Source organism: Lactuca virosa, chromosome 3 (genome assembly GCF_052849685.1).
Source record: "Lactuca virosa cultivar CGN04683 chromosome 3, Lactuca_virosa_CGN04683_v6, whole genome shotgun sequence".
NCBI classification, from domain to species: domain Eukaryota; kingdom Viridiplantae; phylum Streptophyta; class Magnoliopsida; order Asterales; family Asteraceae; genus Lactuca; species Lactuca virosa.
The window spans coordinates 169905418-169926048 of NC_136428.1; the positions used below are offsets into that span (position 1 = coordinate 169905418).

At 37.4% G+C, this 20631-nt stretch overlaps 1 protein-coding gene across 1 annotated transcript; it reads right to left on the bottom strand.

Moving 5' to 3' along the window:
• Nucleotides 1-10021: 10021 nt before the first annotated feature.
• Nucleotides 10022-11220, bottom strand: LOC145162726 (GATA transcription factor 19-like). Its single transcript, XM_079081795.1, has 2 exons — nt 10565-11220; nt 10022-10433 (listed from the first exon to the last, which is right to left on the bottom strand). Exons 1-2 carry the CDS (start codon nt 10940-10942, stop codon nt 10140-10142), a joined length of 672 nt encoding a protein of 223 aa, XP_078937921.1. The 5' UTR covers nt 10943-11220; the 3' UTR covers nt 10022-10139.
• Between the last annotated feature and the right edge of the window lie 9411 nt (nt 11221-20631).

The following is a 20631-nucleotide window of genomic DNA, read 5'->3' on the forward strand; positions in this document are numbered from 1 at the left end:
TGAGACATCATGAATCGTGTACCATTTGCTTTGGGTACAGGATCGATTGCATGTGCTATAATATTTGTCATTTCTAAATTTTTCCAAATGCCCAGAGGCATTAAGAAGGGAAAAGGTCTAGAATTGGATATGACTAAAATGATTAAGCAATTGTCAAGGACAATCTGAGGTTTACCAAAGATTGGTTGCTCAGAGACAGTTGGAAGTATAGTGCTAATTTTGGAAGGACCATATTGACATATTCTGAAAAGAGGCATCTCTTATTCAGAAGTGATAGTCAAAATGAGAATATGGAGTTGTCTCCATAGGTGGAAGTTATCTGTGTAAGATTAGAAAACTAAATGCAAGAAGCATGTCCAAAGCAATGTACTTTGAATATGAGACTTAGTTTCCATGGAGTTGATCTCCATTGGAATACCTTATAATGACTGTTGACAAGTCTTTGTGACTTTGTACATATTCATTACAGGAGGGTCAGTACATATAAGTTTAAAATCTAAACAGATTTCGATAAATGATAGGAATTTGAAATTCTCACATTTTTCGATAAGGATTTGGGAGTGTGAAATTAGAATCATTGAAATTATGTTCAATTGGTTTATTTCACAAAGTAAGGATCATAGACAAACATAGAGTGCATACTTGGTGTATGGCAAAGCTATTGTTTAAGAAAAACATAGTGTACATGCTTGGAGCATGGGACAACTAGTGTTTTTAATTCAAGTATAAAGTTGATAAAACCGAAACAATGAATAATGAGTAATCAGTATGGTGATAAATAAAAGTGTTTATTTATATTCATAGGATTTGATACCATATTTGATTCATTTATTCTTGTGTTTCACTTTGCATGTTTTGACTTCCAGAATAACTAAGTCGCTCTTCCTAAATGATTAAGTTATTCAAACCATCCACAGTCGGTCATATGTTGGAAGTAGATATGAATCAAGACTGTCATGGGTTGGTTTGTAGAGGTCCAAGTTGGTAGACAAAGTGGTACTACAACACTCATGAGTGCTCATAAGTTCTGAGTATTGGATTCAACCCGCGCTCATTTGAATCACTTCATGGATTTTATCACGAGTGATCATGAGACGATAATATCTTATATTCTTCAAACCTAGAGATATGAGTTGTTACTATGAGTTGGTTATACATTGATTGCACGAAAACCCATTTGGTAACTCGATGTTATAAAACGTGCCTTTGTGTATGATTCAACAAGTAGTAGAACAAGCCATATGAGTCGAAGTTTATCCATTCCTTTTACCTTCGGGATAAAAGCGATATATGTGGGCCCCTCGATGATTTAGCGATGACACATGTGAGTGCTTGGCCAAGCCAGGACTGATTTGATTTGTTCAATCAGTTAGTCATCATAAATCGGAAATCGGGAAACAACAAATGGACAGAGAGAATGATTGATAATCCATGTCTCAGTCCATATGATATCTAGAATGGAGGAATATATGATCCCTTATCTAATGTACAAGTCATTGACAAGGTCAGAGTTTGACAGTGGCTTTAAGAGCTACGATTGCCAGTTAGGTTTTGAAGTCATACGCAATAATAGTTTTAGACTTATCCAAGTGGGAGACTGTTGGATTAATGTCTAAGTCCATAACTATATTAGGTATGTACTTGACCCGACCCGGCATGGTCCATTTGGGTTGCACTTCACCGGCACAATTTATATGGATAGTCTTTTGAGAATAGTATATTTATGATTTATATTAATATATTATAAGTTCTAATATATTAATATGGAATCATATTATTTAATTAGTATTGATCAAGAATTAATTTAGAATTAATTAAGTGATCAAAAAGAACTAATTAAATATGGACTCTTATATATATGGAATGGGCCAAGTTCATTTAGGTTGGGCTAAGCTTTCATGGATGGTCCATGGAGCTTTTAACCCATGGATCCTATGTAAATGAAAGGTCATGGGTATTAGGGTTTACATGGATGTAACCATAATCCTCCATAATATATAAAGGGGTCCTTGGCTCACAAAATTGGCACAAGTGTGTGAAAATAAGAGTGGGCCGATTTTAGTGTGCATACATATTCTCTCAAGTTCTTCCAAGGTGTTTTGGTGATTTGTGATTCCATTTGAGGCTTCCACACTATTGGGGTTAAGCTCTTAAAGCTTGAAGACATCAAGCTACATCAAAAGGTATGTCATCTAACTAGAACTTTGTAGTATAGGTGCTTCATAATATGCTAGTTAGGATGAAACCTTGGAATAGTTAATATTTGCATGTATAATAGAGAAAACATAGATCCAAGGTTTATAGGGTTGCATGTACACCATAGGAGTGTTAGAATGCTCAAAACCCAACAGTATTAGCCTTATTACATAAATAAAACTAATAAAATAGGTAGTGAACTAGATCCTAAGGGCGTTACTGATGACCTCTAGTAATCAAATCAGTTATTACTTTGAGGTTAGTTTACTTGTTTTATTATTACAAAAGTAAATTCTCGTTACCTAAGTTGTGAGTGTCATAACCGTACTTAGACTGGATAAGGCACGAATGGGGGCCAGTATCTTTTATGACTTTGTCACCCCTGAACCTAACGGTTCCGCTGTAGCTAGCAGCGAGGGTGCGGGATAGTCAGTCCCATATAGATCTATACACAATAGTCACGCTCTCCCTCCAAGAGATTCTGGTTATAAGTCGTAGTTCTCCACTCACGAATCCGGGGGAGTGTTACCGAGGACATGTCTCAAACTTAGCCTAACAAATTTACAAGTAATTGTACGAAATCCTGTTTACGTTTTGCATGAATCCTTTGTAAGATAATACATATTATTACATGATTCATGAGTTTCTTGATTTAGATATGAAAACTGTTTCTACGAGTTGATTTCTTTAATCGATTGGTAAAACGGTTTTTGGAGTTAAAAGCACACTGAACATAAAATCATTTTATGCAAAACGAGATAATTTAAGTACAAGTTTCGTTGTACTTTTGCTTGTATTCCCCCCTGAAAACATGAAAAACTCGAAAAAGTGTAGGGGTATGAACTCACCATTTGACGTAGGATCTGGGTGTATGATCGGTTACGAATGCTGAGTGTCAACCGATGTTTCGTACGCAAGTGGATCCTATTAACATGTGATAACACTTATGTGTGTTAGAATTAGGGTGTTTCATGGCTAAACATGACGGAAAACCACCCTAAGGACTTGGAAATGCTTGTCGGGACTCTATATGATCAAATAAGGGAGGTGTACGGCCATTTGAGTGGGTGTGCGGCCAGGCTGCGTGTGCGGTTGCACACAGGAGTGTGCGGCCGTACAGAGGGTGTGTGCGGCCGTACACAGGAGTGTACGGCCGTACACTCCTCATTTGTTCCCGAAATGTCGATTTTGAGGTGTTCTTGTGCTAATACCAAGTCCTACTAGTGAATGAAGGCCAAACTCTTCACTTTGGAGAGCTTTAAGGGGGTGTGCGGCCACCTTATGAAGGTGTGCGGCCATACACCTTCAAGTGACAAAGAACACTATGATTTTTAGGCTTATATTTAGGTGTCTTACCAATATAACAAGCTGAACGATGGAGTACTTCACATTTTTGAGGCCCTTAGAGTGTTCTTGGATGATGTTTCTAGAGAGAGAAAGTAGAGAGAGAGAGTAGGGTGCAACCAAAAGAAGAAAAGAGTGAATGAAGGGGGTCTCCTCCAATATATAGGGTCGGGTGTGAGGCTGGAGGGTGTGTGCGGCTAGGTGTGCGGCTGGCTGGCCGCACACGCGGGTGTGCGGCCGCACACACCTTCTTTGGTGTGTTTGGCCTGATTTTGTGATGCTACACACTTTCTAATCCTTGTTAAGATTCATATCTAGGTTATAGTAAGCCTAGAGCACTCATATGGACCCACAATTTCGTTAAAAGATGATAAATTCGAGTTTAATATTGATATACAGATCAATTGAACAGGATAAGAGTTTCGGGTTGTCACAACGCGTAGGTAAATTACGCTCTACAACTTTCGTTTAGACTTCGTCGGTTAATTTTGACTTTAATTTTTATATTATTATTTTTAACAGACCGGGACAGGAAATCCGTTAAAAATTCATAACTTCTTCATCCGACGTCCGTTTTCGTCTGTCTTTTTACCGTTGTACTACTATTTATGAGACCTTCGATTCTCGTTTAGGTTGTGTCGGCTAAAAATCACTCGATCTAAAATTCGAGTTTTTAGCTGTCTACTGCTAAGCTGAAACTTCGAAAAATCATAACTTCCTCATACGAAGTCAGATTTGGGCGTTCTTTTTATACCTACTATCGGTTTAACGAACACTACGAGTTTCGTTTAGATCACTAATGCTAAAAAGTAGTTTATCAAAAACTCACTTTTTACGACATTCGGCACCGTGCCGGTTTTGTCGCGAAACTTCGACAGGTCATAACTTCTTCGTTATAACTCGGATTTCGGTATTCTTTATATATCCGTAATCCTTGTCACGCCCACTACATGTTTCTTAATAGATATCGGCTTTATCTAATATTTATTTTCGACGCTCATTTTTATTCTTAATTAATTAAACCCTAATAATTAAGCATAAAACACATAATTTTCACATAATATTCACATAATTCCTTTTCATTTCTTCTAAATGAGTTACAAAGGTTAACCTAGACTATTATGTCAATATTAATGCCTAGCCTAGAAACACGGGCGTTACAACGCTGTGGAGCAACGGACGGTGGTGACAGTGTGATGGTGCGTGGGTGGCGAAGAAGCTATAAGGGTTTAGATAATTGCATTTCTTAAGCGTAGAGATGGAGTTGTCTGGTGTGCCGAAGAGGTCGGTGTGTCTGCAATGGGACTGTTCTGGGTTGGAGGCGTTGAGTTATGGGGTTGGGGCATGATTTCTTTAAGTTTTGAGTAAATTGCATGAATGGTCAATGTGGTTTTGGTTAATTTGTTCGGTTGATCAAGAACTGTTTTATTAACTATGGACGATACTTATAGGGGATGTTTGTTTTTTTGCCAAAAGCTCTTCCTAACCTCTTTTATCTGCGCCACGTGGACGTTTGCTCTCATAAATTGTTTGTTTTTTAGAAGACTACAGATATAAAAAAGTCTAAACATCATCTTCTTGGAGCAAACATGGACCAACACATTCCCACATTTTCATACATATTCTAACCCTTTCAAAATGTCGACGTTGTTTTTTTCTCTTTGTATCGCATACGTCCTTCTCTTCCCTCTTTGCTCGTCTCCCTTCCCCACTCTCATTCAGCTACTGCACCACCTAAAGACTGACAGGTTTGCTGAAAAAAAAAACTCGACGCCAAGGAAGCAGTTGCATACTCGTCGTAGGTATGTTCCATCGCTTTATTCTTTCATCTCCGTCGTTGTTGCTTCATCGATGACACATACCACCTCCTTGTTGCTCATCAACGGCGTACCATAAGTAAGCATCTCCATCTTCTTGTTTTCAGGTTTTGAAATCGACTACTAGGGTTGTATCTTTCTAATTTCATGCTTCATCTTTCTTGCAGCTAGGTTCTGCAATCGTTTCTCTTTGTTTAATTTCGTTTTTGAATGATTTAATCACATCGATGAATTCACTTAATTTCTTGGTTTAGTTTCATACTTTAATGATACTACCAAGGTTCGTTTTCGTTTTATTCCTTCATGTCTGAGATAAAATTTGACCGATGGTTTTTTCTTCGAATTTGTTCGATTAAAACTTCATTGTCAATAATGGTATTTTATTGAAGTTGTTTGTCGTCTTCTAACTCCAATTTTATTAATCATTTTCAAATTGTAACTCCATTTTATTTTATGAGCATATAATTGATCATATCAATTTGTTTGTACGTTTACATCCACAAAAATGTTTGAAGAAACGCTACAACTATTTTTTTTTACATTAAAGACAAATTATTTGATTCAAATGAGTAATTGTTTATTGATATTGAAGCCGTTGATTTTCAATTACAAAAACTAATGAATTTCATGTTTATTTGACACAAATATTATTAGTTGTATCAAGTTTGATGAAGTTGATTTTCAAGTTTTACAAAGACTTGTGTTGTTAACTCCGTATGTTGTTTTGTAAATACTTCATTCTTAAAAAAAAAAAAAAAAAAAAAAAAAAAAAAAAAAAAAAACTCCTAGGCAGGCAATTTAAAAAGACCAAAAGTATCATAATAGTAATATATATAATATAAATATATTATTTTCTAAAAGTATTATTATTATTATTATTATTATAAGAGTAAATTACTAAAATCGTCTCTATGGTTTGGTCAAAATTGCACTTTTGGTCCCTAAAGTTTTTTTTGCACTCAGATCGTCCTTGTAATTTGATTTTGTTGCGTTTTTTTGTCACTTACAGACATAAAAAGACTATATTACCCTTATATTTTTTTTTTCAGTTTTTTAATTAGATTATGTATTAATTAAAAAAAATTAATTAAGTAATTTAAAGACAAGTGAGACCACTCTCACTCTCACCACTACCAACACTACCACCATCGGACACTAGAAACCACCACTACCACCATCAGTCACCAGAAGATCACCATGACCACCAACAGTCATAGGAAACCACTACTACCACCACCAATCATCGGAAAACACCACTACCAACAATAATCACCGACAACCACCACTATCCACCAATGGAAACCTGAAATCATATCCTGAAAACCCCTCAAGCAAACCTCAAATCAAATCCTCCACCACACCCACTTGAGAACCAGAAATAAAATCCACCACAACATCCACAGATCTGGAAAAGGAAGAAATGAGAAAGAAAAAAAAAGATATGGAGACAGGGAAGAGATTGTTCGGTTGTCTCATCCTCCAGTGAAAACTGATGGTGTTCGATGGCTGCAATGATATATATTTTGGATGAGAGAGGAGAAGTAGAGAGAAAGCAATGGAAAAGAGAGATGGCAGAAAAGAGAGACCCGTAGGAAGCGTGTTTCCGGTGAAGACAACCCCAAGAGAGATGGCAAAGAAGAAAGATCAAGATCAAGATCTTGTTTCAAGGCGGCGGTCTGACATGAAAGAGAGATTGGACAGATCTAGATATCACCACCACCACTCCACCAGCTGTGCATCTTGAGGTTGAATCACCACCATCACTCCTCCGCCAGTTCTGGATCTTGAGGTAGAATCACCACGGTGGCCTAGGGGGTTTTCTGGTAAGGAATCAGATTTTTCGACGGCCGACAGAAAGTGATATATCAGATCTTAGGCTTGAATCACCAACACCACTTTTCCTCCAATTTAGGAACTTGAGGTTGAATCATCACGGCGGTCCGGTGGGCCACCTATTTCTTATTTTATTTGTTAAATGTGAAATATTTATAGTAAGTAAACACAATATAAATAATTTTTCAAATAAATAAATAAGGACAATATAGTCTTTTTATGTCTGTAATGGATGAAAAACGCAACAAAATCAAACCATAGGGAAGACCCGAGTGCATAAAAAATTAGTGACCAAACGTACAATTTCGACCAAAACATAGGGACGATAATTTACTCTTATTTTAAATTGGTAGAATTTGTAACAAAAAAATTAAATTTGTTATAAAATTTAAAATCTGAATCAAAAAGTATCCAATTTAAAAGAACCATTTTTTCAACCTAAGATAACAAGTAACCATACAGATTATTAACTTTCAAAATATAAAATTAGTTATTGGAAATTTTAAAAATTCTAAAAAATTAATTTAAAAAAATAGTGAAAACTCCATACAATACAACTCGGAATCGAAAATTAAAAAGCATATTAAATTGGGCTTATACTTGCCCAACTTTGAGATTCTCTATGGACTACTCATCTTCAGTTTATTTTAGAAATCGTGGTGGTATAAAATTTTTGGATTAACTATGTTATGTATAATAGCATTCTAATTTATCGTCTCAAATACTCAAATTTGGCAAATCTCATAGCATCAGAGACATAGATAACATGCAACAAAAATTAACAGCACATAATCAAAATCTAAGACTTTTATTCCATAATTATTCATTATCATTGCAAAATCATAATAATTAAACTTGAACAAAAAGTAAATTATTATTTATTAGTGATTGCCATTTTCATTTAAGCACTGCCATATTCAATTTTTCATTTTAGTTTATTACCTTTTTTATTATGGGGTTGGATTCTATTATTGTTTTCGTGGCAGATCATATGGAGACTCATAAATTTTTCGGTGTTTGCTAGACGGGATGTTGTCTTTGATAGTATTACTTAGAATAATCGCGATTTCGTTTACATTGTTTGTGCAAATACTAAAATTAAACTTGGTTTGCTTAATTAGCTTCAAAAGTCAATCACATTCCCTGTTTTTTTCTAACATCTTATCTTTGTAACTTAATATATCCGGTGGTTCTAAAAATATTATATCATACATTACCATATTAGATGTCCCTTACTTATTTTATTGACCTGAATAATAAATTTTTGATAAGTTATTTCGTTTCATTTTTGATTTACAAATTACAAACATGACATTTTCAAACCCAAAAGGTAACTTGTCACCTTATTATGTTTGGATAGCAGATAAAATAATCCATAACTCCTGTTTTGACATTGGATAAAATGATTTTTTTTTAAAATGATGAATTGTTCTAAGTATACAATCCCAAGCACCCGTTTATTGTCCAATTATAAAAACCAAATAATAATAACGATTAATTAATCATCATTATCCATCCCAAATTGCAAATTCCTAAGAGCATATAATATGGGACCATAACGCTGTGAAGGTGCCATAACACCACAAATACCGCCCCTGCTTCTCGTTTTGGTGTTGCTTGTTGCTTCTCGTTGCCGGCATAACGCCCCATAACGTCATACTCTTTCTTTCTTCCTTTTTTTCTTTCCTCTGTTTTTCTTCTTTTTTTGCTTCACCTCAACGAGGTTAAGACTGGGAATACCACCCCTTCTAAAAGTCATGAAGAGTTGTTGGTGATGTGGCAATGTTGTGGATGAGTATGGGTGTGACACATACCCAATGCTCTAAGAGAAATCTTAATGGCGAGTTCAACGGGAAAGTGTAATGAAGCAACAAGTCTAGTTGTTATTTAATGGATGAAATTTTACCATAATATTATTTTTGAGATGTTAGATTTACATTCAATGACTATTACTCTTCAATTGAAAAAAAAAGTTTTCTATTTTGTAAATGTATATTATAAATTAACTTTTGTAATTTTTTTATTGAATTTTGTAAACTTCGATATATTGTATGAAAAAAAAATGATAGAATTATATAAAATATAAAAAAAAATGATATAACAATGTATTATGGATGTTCTAACAATGTATTGATGTCGTAATTGATGATTGATGATCATATTTGATTTATTTATTTGGTTACCCTACAAATTCATCTTGGTTAGGACTTCCACATGAATGTCCTATCTATATGAAGATGTCCTAACTGATGATCATATTTGATTTATTTATTTGGTTATCCAACAAATTCATCTCGGTTAATTTCTCATTTTATTATAATAATATTTTGGCTTTTAAAAAGATAATATCATAAGATTATACTTATTTTGGAAATCATTTTTGTGTAGTTTTTTAGTTTTACAATATATCTGTTTATTAATAAACGGTTAACTGATCACCAATAATCCAACTGCAAAACAAATTTAAAAAAAAAAAAAAAAAAAAAAAAAAAAAAAAAAAAAAGCAGTTAATCGATTTTTTGCTATTTAAGTTTAGGTTCATGAAAGAACCGATAGTTCTGCTTTAACTTTATAAATTACACTTAAATCATGAACACCCCTAAATTCTAAGAACTCAGATTATATGAATCTGATATCATCATTAACAAATCAGAATAATTAAGTTTGTACAATATTTTGAACATTCGACATAGAAAAAATTAAAATGATATAATAAAGAAAGCAAGAGATGAATAAGGCTTTTCTTTAATAACATGTATATATAAAAACAGCGATAAATATTAAAATAGGGAGGAACAGAAAGAATAAAGAAAAGTAAAAGATATTGAGAGTTGATTAAAGAAAAAGGAGTTCATATGTTTATATATTTGACTGACAAAAGCAAAATGACATAATCATCCAAAAAAAATAATATTTTCCACGTCACTGTCGTGGATCTCGACGTGGATTTTAATAGCGGGTAAAATCATGCACAAACCCTACTCTGTCAGTCACATTGAGACGCCACGACAGGAACGTAGAATCTCTGTCGTCCACGTCATCTATAAACCTAAACTCGTTCCCTACCCCCGCCGGTGAGTAGTATGACGGCAGTTTATGCGTCGACCCTTGTATGTGGTGCATCCACGTGTTCCCGTTATACTCCTCCGTCGCATCTCCACCACCAACCGCCGTTGCCGTTGCTGTGGCGTTCGCTCTCCTCTCTTCCTTCTTGAATCTTATCCCACACGCATTGCACAGCGACTGCAAGTTTTCAGTCGATTTATAAACACTATATATATATATATATATATATATATATATATATATATATATATATATATATATATATATATTTTGTCATGCATTTGTGTTAATTTGTTCTTATTTCTTACCTTAGGACCACGAGGACCGTTTCTCCAAAGTGGAGTAGAAGTGGTATCGCAGTTAGCACACCTCCGAGCAAGAAGCGAGTCAACGGTGGCGATGTTGGTTGCGCTTCCGCGGTTAGGTTTATAAGAAGGCGGAGCAGGTGAGTGGTTATCGGACTGTAAAAAGTCCCAGCAGAAACGGGAGGAAGGTCGTGATTCCGGTGAGTCGAAGTCTTCGGAGGCTAGACGAGTTGAAGGCGTAGCTAAAGAAAGTGTACAATCAACCGAAGAAGGGGAAGATGAGGCGTAGGGACACATGTTTTGATCGTAAGGCATGGTGAAGAAAATGGAACAGGAGTTGGGTTGATGATTGTGGAAGAGACCACATGAGCATCTGTGCATGGTTATGTGTGTGCGTGTGTATGTGTTTGTCTGTGTGAAGATGGTGAAGGGTGAATGGGGGAATGTGTTATATAAGATGAAATAAGAGTCAAGAAGTTGCAGTCTACGGGGTTGTCGTCAAAGGGCACTGTTACTCATCAGTAGTACTCCCTTTGCCACTGTGTGTATATGTAGTATTGATGCATATATAGATATAACAGAGAGTGGACAGTGTATGGGACCCAACACAGAACACATACAAAAGTAGATAAGGGGAGATCTAAAAATGGTACTTGTTAACATAGGGTATGCATTGGCAACAGAGGATTACCTATTTATATATATAGGCATACACGAGTGGTGGTGGGGGTAAGGTGGTAAATTTAGATGTTACATCCTATTCTTATTTAGCATTTGTTTGATGTTTAGGAATTTGGTAGTTGTTACTAATGATCATATGTTATAAGGCTGGAGGGTGAGGTGTCATCGAAACCGCACTTCCTCCCCCGCCACATAAGAGTCATGTCATTTTTTACCACTCAAGTGTGGTTTCTTGCCACGTCAAGGGAGTGGTGCCACACATTTTTTTTTTGTTTTTTGTTGTTTTTAACTATTTTAATTTAATAAAACTTCCTTTTTTTAACTATTTTAATTTAATAAAACTTCTAGTTTAATAAAAAAAACATAATTTTTCATTACTTGAAAATTAAAAAAAAACATTACATTGCATTACCAAAAAAAAATAAAAAAGTTTGTTCCGCCATTTGAACACACGCAATAGCGGTATCAAAAATAGTCTGAAATTCTTCAGAAGATGAAGAAGATGACATTTTTGAGAGAGTGTTGATTTTTTTTAAAAAGTTTTTTGAGAGAGAGAAGAGATTGTGTTGTGAAAAAAAAAATGAAGTTAGATATGTATATATAAGAAAGAAAAAGCAAAGTAAAAAAAAAAATTAAATACCCAACAACCGGTCAATCCTCCCATTTTCCCATCCACCAATCAGAAAACGCGGCACTTAAGGACCGCACTGCGGCTAAGACCGCACCAGACCGCGGTCTGGGGGCGGTGTTCTTGGTTGACGTGGCACAAACTGCGGTCTGGGACAGCGCCCACACCCTTCAGCCTAACTATAAGAAATAATATCAACTATTTCATAAATTACACTACATTTACCAAGTTGTCATATATACACATTGTTCTCTACGAATAACTAACTTGATTATAACTATTATCGTGATCAATTAAGTTATAACGAGCATATAACTATGAAGTGTAATCACAAATGTACTTTCAACATAGAGACGGGCTTGTCGTCAAAAATATATGACGAAAAATGCATACAAGTAATGATTTCTATGGGTTAATTAGTGAAGAAGAAAAACTACACATTGCTATTCTTATGGTGTAACGCTTATGTAGAGCTTTCATAAATAAGGGCCTGAATTACTTTGAAAAGGTGAAATGTTTCTTGATGGTTGATGTCGCTCTATGTAAGGTCACGTTGGTTATAAGGTAATGACACGTTTAGGCCCTCGCTGTGCTTTTTGGTAATGTTGTATTAATCGGTTTCCTTATTCTAGTTGTTGGTTTTGACGTCACTCTATGCGAGTAGATTAATCAGTTTCCTTGCCGTATTTAAGTTTTTATCTCCCGCATAGTTTTATAATTTAAGTAGGATACTTTTTTTTGTCTAGTATATATAGGAACATATGAAATGAAGTTTTTCAAGCAATAAAAGTATTTGTTAACAAAGAATGTCAAAGTTGTTTTCTTTCTTATTACTCCCATGTTATTCCTTTGTTCTTTTTTCTTTTTGCTCGTTACTTTTCCTTGTGCATCAAGGTATTACAAGGTTTATATCTTACACTTGGTATCAGAACAAAGGTTGAGGAGGGTTGGTTTGAGAGTCGAATTTCGAAGGGGAGGAGCCTTCGGGTGCGGGGTTGCCATCGCAACGAAAGCGGGGTGTATGGCAATGATTTTTTTCTGCAAGCAGAAGCAAACCGAAGGTTTGATCGCACAAGAAGGTTCGAGACAGCATGGGCTGTTTCGAGACTATTCAGAAGATGGAGACGGTAAAGTGTTTTCGGGTCGACCGTTGTTGTGGGGAGACGGGGAGCATCGTACAAGACGACGGGGGTGACCGATGATGAACATAGATGGTATGTGGTTGTTAGTTACGATTAAAGAATGGTTTGTTTCGAGACATTTTCAGCAGGGGTGTTGTTGTCGGGATTTCACAGTTCTTAATCGGTTTGTTCGTGATAAGGAGATACCAACATATGTTATAGAGTTTTAGCTCATAAAAAAGAAAGGGGGGGGGGCTTGGTATTGGCAATTTGTATTCCTTCGATCGGGCTTTACTTTTTAGATGGCGTTGGAGATTCTTTCATAATCCAGATTTAATCTGCGTTAAAGTTGTCAAAGCTCTTTACGGGCCCGATAGTGGTTGCAACTCTCTTTCTCAAAGGAGAGGGTTGATTGGTCCTTGGAATGGTGTTATTTGGATGTTGGTCCAGCTTAAAAATCGTGGTCTAGATCTCCAAACTTTTTGTCCTATTAGGATTGGTGATGGGAATATGACTTCTTTTTGGCATGATGTGTGGAAGGGGGATGCTCCCCTGGCTGTTTCTTTTCATAGGATTTTTGCTCTCGATCCTCATAAATCTCTATCGGTTCGTGATAGAGTGCTTCTTGGATGAGATTCTGTTCTTCTCAGGCGGACTCCTAGAGGGGGCATTGAGGAGACTCAATGGCTTGCTTTTACTTCCTTGATGTAGGATGTTCATCTTCATTCCATCCCGGACCGTTTGGGGTGGACTATTGATGTTTCTGATTCCTTTACTGTTTCTTCACTCAGAGCTTTTTTGGATAGTCATATGTTGTTTTCGGGTGGTTTTGAAACTCGATGAAATAATTGGGTGCCAATCAAGGTGAATATCTTTATTTGGAGATTGCAGTTACGAAGTGTTCCTACTAGAGATAATCTTTCTCTCCGAGGGATTACTATGGATTCGATTCTTTGCCCCGTTTGTTCCAATACCGTTGAGTCTATTGATCACCTTTTTGTCGGTTTGTAGCCAGCTGCTAGAGATATGGACTCGTGTTGCTATTTGGTGGGGCGTCCAATTTCCTCATCTTTGCTCTATTGATCAACTCCTTTCGTGGTCTGATTCAATTTCCTTAAAAAGAGGGCAACGTCAAGCCTTTGATGCGGTCATTTTGACTACGTTATGGTGTTTATGGAATTTTCGTAATTCCTCCATTTTTGGAACGGCTCAACCTAGGAAATCTTTTATTTTAGATGAGGAGATAGATAGATCTTTTTTGGAGTTCCAATAGGTGTAGATAAGCTAAAATTGGTTGGACCTCTTGGTTACATAATCCTCTTTTAGCTTGTAATTTGTTCTGATGACTTCCTTTTTCTAGCTTCTTGCTAGTTTTCTGATAAATTTTCTGCCGTTCTAAAAAAAACCAACATATGTGCGTGAAAAGCGGACATGAAGGATTTATCAAAGTAGGTGGCTTTGGATTCAGTTCGTTTGATAAGATTGAAAGAAAACGGTAAAGCGGGTGGCTTTGTGTAACACCCATTTTCCAAGATTGATTGATTTGGAGTGTTAAGGATTCAAAAGTTTGATTTTTCGAAAAGATCAAGTGTTTGGAATGCGAAAAGGGAGTATCCGGATGCGATTGGATGTGAATGGGAGTGTTTGGATGTGAGAAAGGAATATTCGGACGCGATTGGATGCGAATGTGAGTGTTTGGATGCGAAAGGGAGTATCCAGATGCGATTGGATGCGAACGGGAGTGATCGGATGCAAAGGGAGTATCCGAATGCGAATGAGGGATCAGATGCGAGCGATAGTACTCATTGCGATGGGTGTTTCGATGCGAACACATGGTGGTTGTTCCGAAATAAAGAGTATGTCGGGCGTAACTTATTCGTACGCATGATGTAGCTTGAGAATTGTGACACGGGTATTTAGTGATCTACGTTGGGCTTACCTACAGTACGCAACGCGTAGAGCCGCAATGTACAAACCCTAAATTTTAGGGTTGAGACCCTATTTAAACACCTTAACTCCCTTGATGCCTCTTCATAATCAGCCCCCACTCTCCCCAAGGCAGTCATTTTGAAACCCTAGCTATCTTGTAAGGTTGTTGAGCTCTTAGAGTGATACTTTGTGTGTTTTGGTACATATTGAAGAATAAGGAGTCCATTGGAGAGGTGTTAGGGAGATTGGAGCTTGTAGATCCAGACTTGGTTTTTCATCTAACATCTTCTTGAGGTATAAAGTTGTAACATCCTGTTTCCTGTCATTTCTAAGCCATGGACCGGAAGTTGATTGTGTAAGGTTTTGGTCCTTAAGGAGGCAAATTTTAGTCCTTGTGGAAGGAGGTGATGTTGGTTAAGAGATTTAACCCTTGAATTGTGTTTTGGGCCGAAGGGTAGAAAGGGAAAATTCATAGGCCGTGTTCTTGCATGAAATATGGATTTTTGTTCGAGACGTTTTTAGTCCAAGATATTTAGATAATATTGTATATCTCTTCAATACCTTTCCGTGGATATAAAGAACGTCGAAAACGGAGTTGCAACGAAGAAGTTACGACCGTTTGAAGTTAGGATGATTTTTGGCTCAGCCGCGTACGTTGGGCGTAAATTGAGTACGTTGGGCGTCATGAGTATGTCTGAGTACGCTAGGCATAAATTGCGTAATTTGGGCGTACGCGATCAGTTCCCAAACCTTATTTTCGTGGTTTGAGCCCTATTTAAGCTCCTTAACTTCCCCAAACCCATTCCATTCTCAACCTCCACCTCTCCAACACCCTCTCTTGAAACCCTAACCCTAGATTGAGCCTTGTGAGGAAAAAGAATGTGTTTTTAAGTTCTTTAGAGTGTTCTTGGTGCACCTTGGAGAAGAAGAAACTCATTGAAGAAGTGTTGGTTGCATTGGACCTTGTAGATCTGGACTTTGTTCACCTTGATCTTTCTTCTAGAGGTATAAAGTTTGAATCTTGATGATGAAACTGTTAGATCTAGCTAATTTTGAGTGTTATGAGCTTTTGGTCACTTTAAGTGCATAAAATTTAGATCTTGAAGGTTTATGACCTCGTTATGGATAAAGTTGGAAACTTTATGCATCTAAACATCATTTCGATTCAGATCTGAAGGTTCGAGACTCGGACTTAATAGATTAAGTTGAAAAAGATGCACTTTTGGGTCCCTTTGAGACTTAAAGACTAGATCTTGTTTGTTGGGACCATTCTAGTGGATAACATTGGAAACTTTATCCATTATGGAACTATTATAAACCACAAAAATGTGATCTTGGCCCTTCTATCCCTTCCATACTAGAGTTGTGATGTCTTATTGGGCTAAGAACTTAGGGTTTTGGTTATTAAGCACTTTATAGCCATGCAAAGTCATAAAGTTGGAAACTTTATGACTTAGGATATCATTTTGGGTTTGGATCTGAGTTTTGGACGTAAGGGCTTAATGGAATAAGCTCTTAATTGAGTTTCGGGACTCGACGTACCTGGTGGTATGTTGCGTGCACGCGGTCAGCGCCCCGCTTTTGGGTCAACATCAGAGTATGTTGGGCGTACTCTCTTGGTACGCAGGGCGTACTCCGCTGGGAAGAAATATTTACTTTTTGGACCTTGACCGTTGACTTTGACTTTGACCAGGGTTGACCCAATTTGACTTAAGGGTATTTTGGGTAATTTGATCTATAGTTAAGCCTTGGTCTCTATCTGTTGAATAGGTGACATGTAGAGTCGGTATTCGGAGCAATGTATTGTTCAGCTATTCGTCAGACTATGAGGTGAGTTTTTCCTCACTATACTTTCGGGTCGAAGGCACCAAGGCCGGCCCATTAGATTGATATCCTGGTTTACCATATGTTGCTATGTTGTAGTGATATGTTAGATTTGTATCCTAGTTTATAGGATGTTGCTATGCGGTAGTGATATGTAAATTTGCTTGCTTGTCTGTTGGCTGATTATATGTTTATCTGTTACGTATATGTCGACATATTTTGAGCTGTGGTTGAGCCTTTACTGCTTTGTGCGTGAGCCAACAAACCGGGAGCATTCCAACCCGATGGTTGATTGGGCCCGAGGGTCTTCCACCCCAAGGATGACTTGACCCTTTGTATTTTGGCATTCCAACCGGGGGTATTCCATCCCGAGGTTGACTAGACCCGGAGGTTGATTGGGCTTGGGGTATTCCAACCCGATGGTTGATTGGAGCTGACATGCTTGTTTGTATATGTTATCTATGTGGTGGTACTTTGGGTGAAACTCACTAAGCTTTGTGCTTGTAGTTTTAGTTTATGGTTTCAGGTACTTCAGAGGACCGTGGGAAAGAAAAGGTGTGATCGTGCACAACTTCCTGTTTTATGGCTCTGATTTTGAAATAATGTTTTGGAAATAATGAATCTTTTGTAACAATGATGTTAAATGGTTGATTTTGAAAATTTTAAATTTATTGATTTTTGGAATGTTACAAAAGCTCTTAACTTTATGGCTCCTTAGCTTAGATCTAGGTTTGGGTTGTGTTTTGGCATGTTTTTGGCCCCATGGTTTGGTTCTTGTCAGTAAAAGCTACTCCAGAACTTGTGATGGTCCTTTCTTGGTATTTTTGAGGTTGATGATCCACAAAAATGGGAACTTGGACACTCCCTTCCTTCCATGCATGAATTATTGGTCATTTTATGAAGATATGAAACTGGGGTTTTGGTTTAGACTCCATTAAGTCATGCAAAGTCATAAATTCAGGAACTTTATGACTTAAGTCGTCCCATAAAGTCAGATCTGAGAGCTGGACGTGTGGACTTTAGGTATTAAGAACTTGAAAGTAGGTTTTGGCACTAGCTGGATTAGGCGGGGCGTAACCCTAGAGTACGCTGGGTGTAACGGGTTCTGCCCCGTTTCCTTCTCGATGATATCTCAATATGCTAGGCGTAATAAGAGAGTACGCAGGGTGTACTCTTAGAATTGCTTTAGGGCCTTGGGCCATATTTGGTTAGGTATAACCTTGGAAGGGTAAAATGGTCTTTTACCCTTAGGATGAGAGAATATAAATTGGACCTTGGGTATGGGTTATTACCCTAATTATTAATTAGGGTTGATTTTGAATATGTTCAGGAACTTTATGACTTAAGTCGTCCCATAAAGTCAGATCTGAGAGCTGGATGTGTGGACTTTAGGTATTAAGAACTTGAAAGTAGGTTTTGGCACTAGCTGGATTAGGCGGGGCGTAACCCTAGAGTACGCTGGGTGTAACGGGTTCTGCCCCGTTTCCTTCTCGATGATATCTCAGTATGCTAGGCGTAATAAGAGAGTACGCAGGGTGTACTCTTAGAATTGCTTTAGGGCCTTGGGCCATATTTGGTTAGGTATAACCTTGGAAGGGTAAAATGGTCTTTTACCCTTAGGATGAGAGAATATAAATTGGACCTTGAGTATGGGTTATTACCCTAATTATTAATTAGGGTTGATTTTGAATATGTTCAGGAACTTTATGACTTAAGTCGTCCCATAAAGTCAGATCTGAGAGCTGGACGTGTGGACTTTAGGTATTAAGAATTTGAAAGTAGGTTTTGGCACTAGCTGGATTAGGCGGGGCATAACCCTAGAGTACGCTGGGTGTAACGGGTTCTGCCCCGTTTCCTTCTCGATGATATCTCAGTATGCTAGGCGTAATAAGAGAGTATGCAGGGTGTACTCTTAGAATTGCTTTAGGGCCTTGGGCCATATTTGGTTAGGTATAACCTTGGAAGGGTAAAATGGTCTTTTACCCTTAGGATGAGAGAATATAAATTGGACCTTGAGTATGGGTTATTACCCTAATTATTAATTAGGGTTGATTTTGAATATGTTCAGTGTGAGGAGCCCTTATAGCAGCAATGCATGTGTGATTCAATTATCTTTAGATTAAGGTGAGTCTCCTCACTGTACTCGTGGATCGAAGGCACCAATGCCGACCCATTGGAATGTGTTATGTAGGATGCTAGCTATCTTCGTGACTCTCACATTGTATGTTGGGTTGGGACCATTGACATATATGTAGGGATAGGACCCCTTTGTATGAGTGGGGCGGGCCCATTGTATATCAGGCTAGGCCTATTTATATTTTGGGTTGCGCCCAATGTGCGGTCTAGGCCCAATGATATGTATGGTATTTTATTTTGGGGGAACTCACTAATATTTGTGCTGTTATCTATTTCAAGTACTTTCGCTTGCAAAGGGAAGGACTCGGCGAGACTGCACAACACCCCCCCTCCCCCCAACATTTTCCGCATTGGCGATTTATTATTTTTACCATGATTTTAAAATGATTTAATCACTGTAACTAGTTTTGGAACAAATTAATTTTATGGTTTAAGTGTTTTGAAAATGAAAATTTTAATCTGAATTTTTGGGACGTTACAAGTTGGTATTAGAGCCTTGATTTGAGGAATTCGGGCACACTCTTGGGTGTGACTGAACTCAAATTAAGGAATTTGTAATCTTTTGAAAGAAAACAAAGTTCTAAAAAGATATTTATAAAGAGAAAGGGCGTGTGATGCGTGCAATCAGTTGAACTCAAGTAAGTGGTTCCCAGAATACCCATACATGTTGATATGTTATATGTTATGAGAATTGCATGCTAGAGTAAGGCAAATGATCTGCTCAGGATTGCATGATAGAATGCTAGGAGATATGCCTGTTTTTTGAGCTTTTGAGTTGAATGCTTGAATGGATATCTGGTGATTGGATAGAATGGTCTGATTAAGTTATGTACTGGTTAGATTTTCCGATGCCCGAATGTTGACTACTTTGTGCTTTGTGGGATTCTTGTTGATGTGAGTTAACCATTAAGTTACATGTTGTAAAGGTTAAATAATTTCAGAGTGATTGATTTGAATACATTAAGTTACATGCTGCCAATGTTAAATAGTTTCAGATTAATTTATTTGGCCCTATTGCGCAACTCTTATCTGAGTCCAACTGTGGTTGGGATGAGTCTTTTAGTCAAAGGATTATCTAAGCTTTGTTGCATGTAATTGTATTCATGAAGTAGCTAGCTGGCATTAGTAGGGGGTCCTCAACAGCTGATGGCAGGGTGAGGTAAGAAACCTAGGAGAGCCTAGGAAGTGTTTTAGTAGGATTAGATGCATTGTTTAGCAGGGTACTTGGAGTGCTAGTTTGAGAAGGTAACTTAAAGGATTCGCTATGATTCTTAAGGAAAGTATGAATAGGTGTGGAAGGTAGTATTGGGCTCGTACTACTGAAAGCATATGATCCGTACGCGAATTAAGGAAAGTAACGGAGAATCTAGGAAGCCTGTGGGATGAGGATTCTTTGGGTATTTTCTGATCATTTGTATGATTGCTTTTCAGTATAGTGATGAGCACGCATAAAGGAGTTTCAGGCTCAGGTGCTGGTACTGAGTCGTTTGATGATCGGATGCGGGAGTTCATCTCGTCGTAGATCACCTACAGTATTTTGGAGCAGACTCTTGTAATCTTCGGTACGGTCGAGGAGGGGATCATGGAGATTTTAGATGAGCACGTGGGCACGTTCTGCACTGAGATTATGACTATTATGGGAGCTCATACTCTTTCTTTCTACGAGTTCGTGCTTGTGGAGCTCCCGACTTATTTGGGGAGAAGGACCCCATTGCTAGTAGGAGGTGGTTAACGCTTTTTAGACGAGCTTC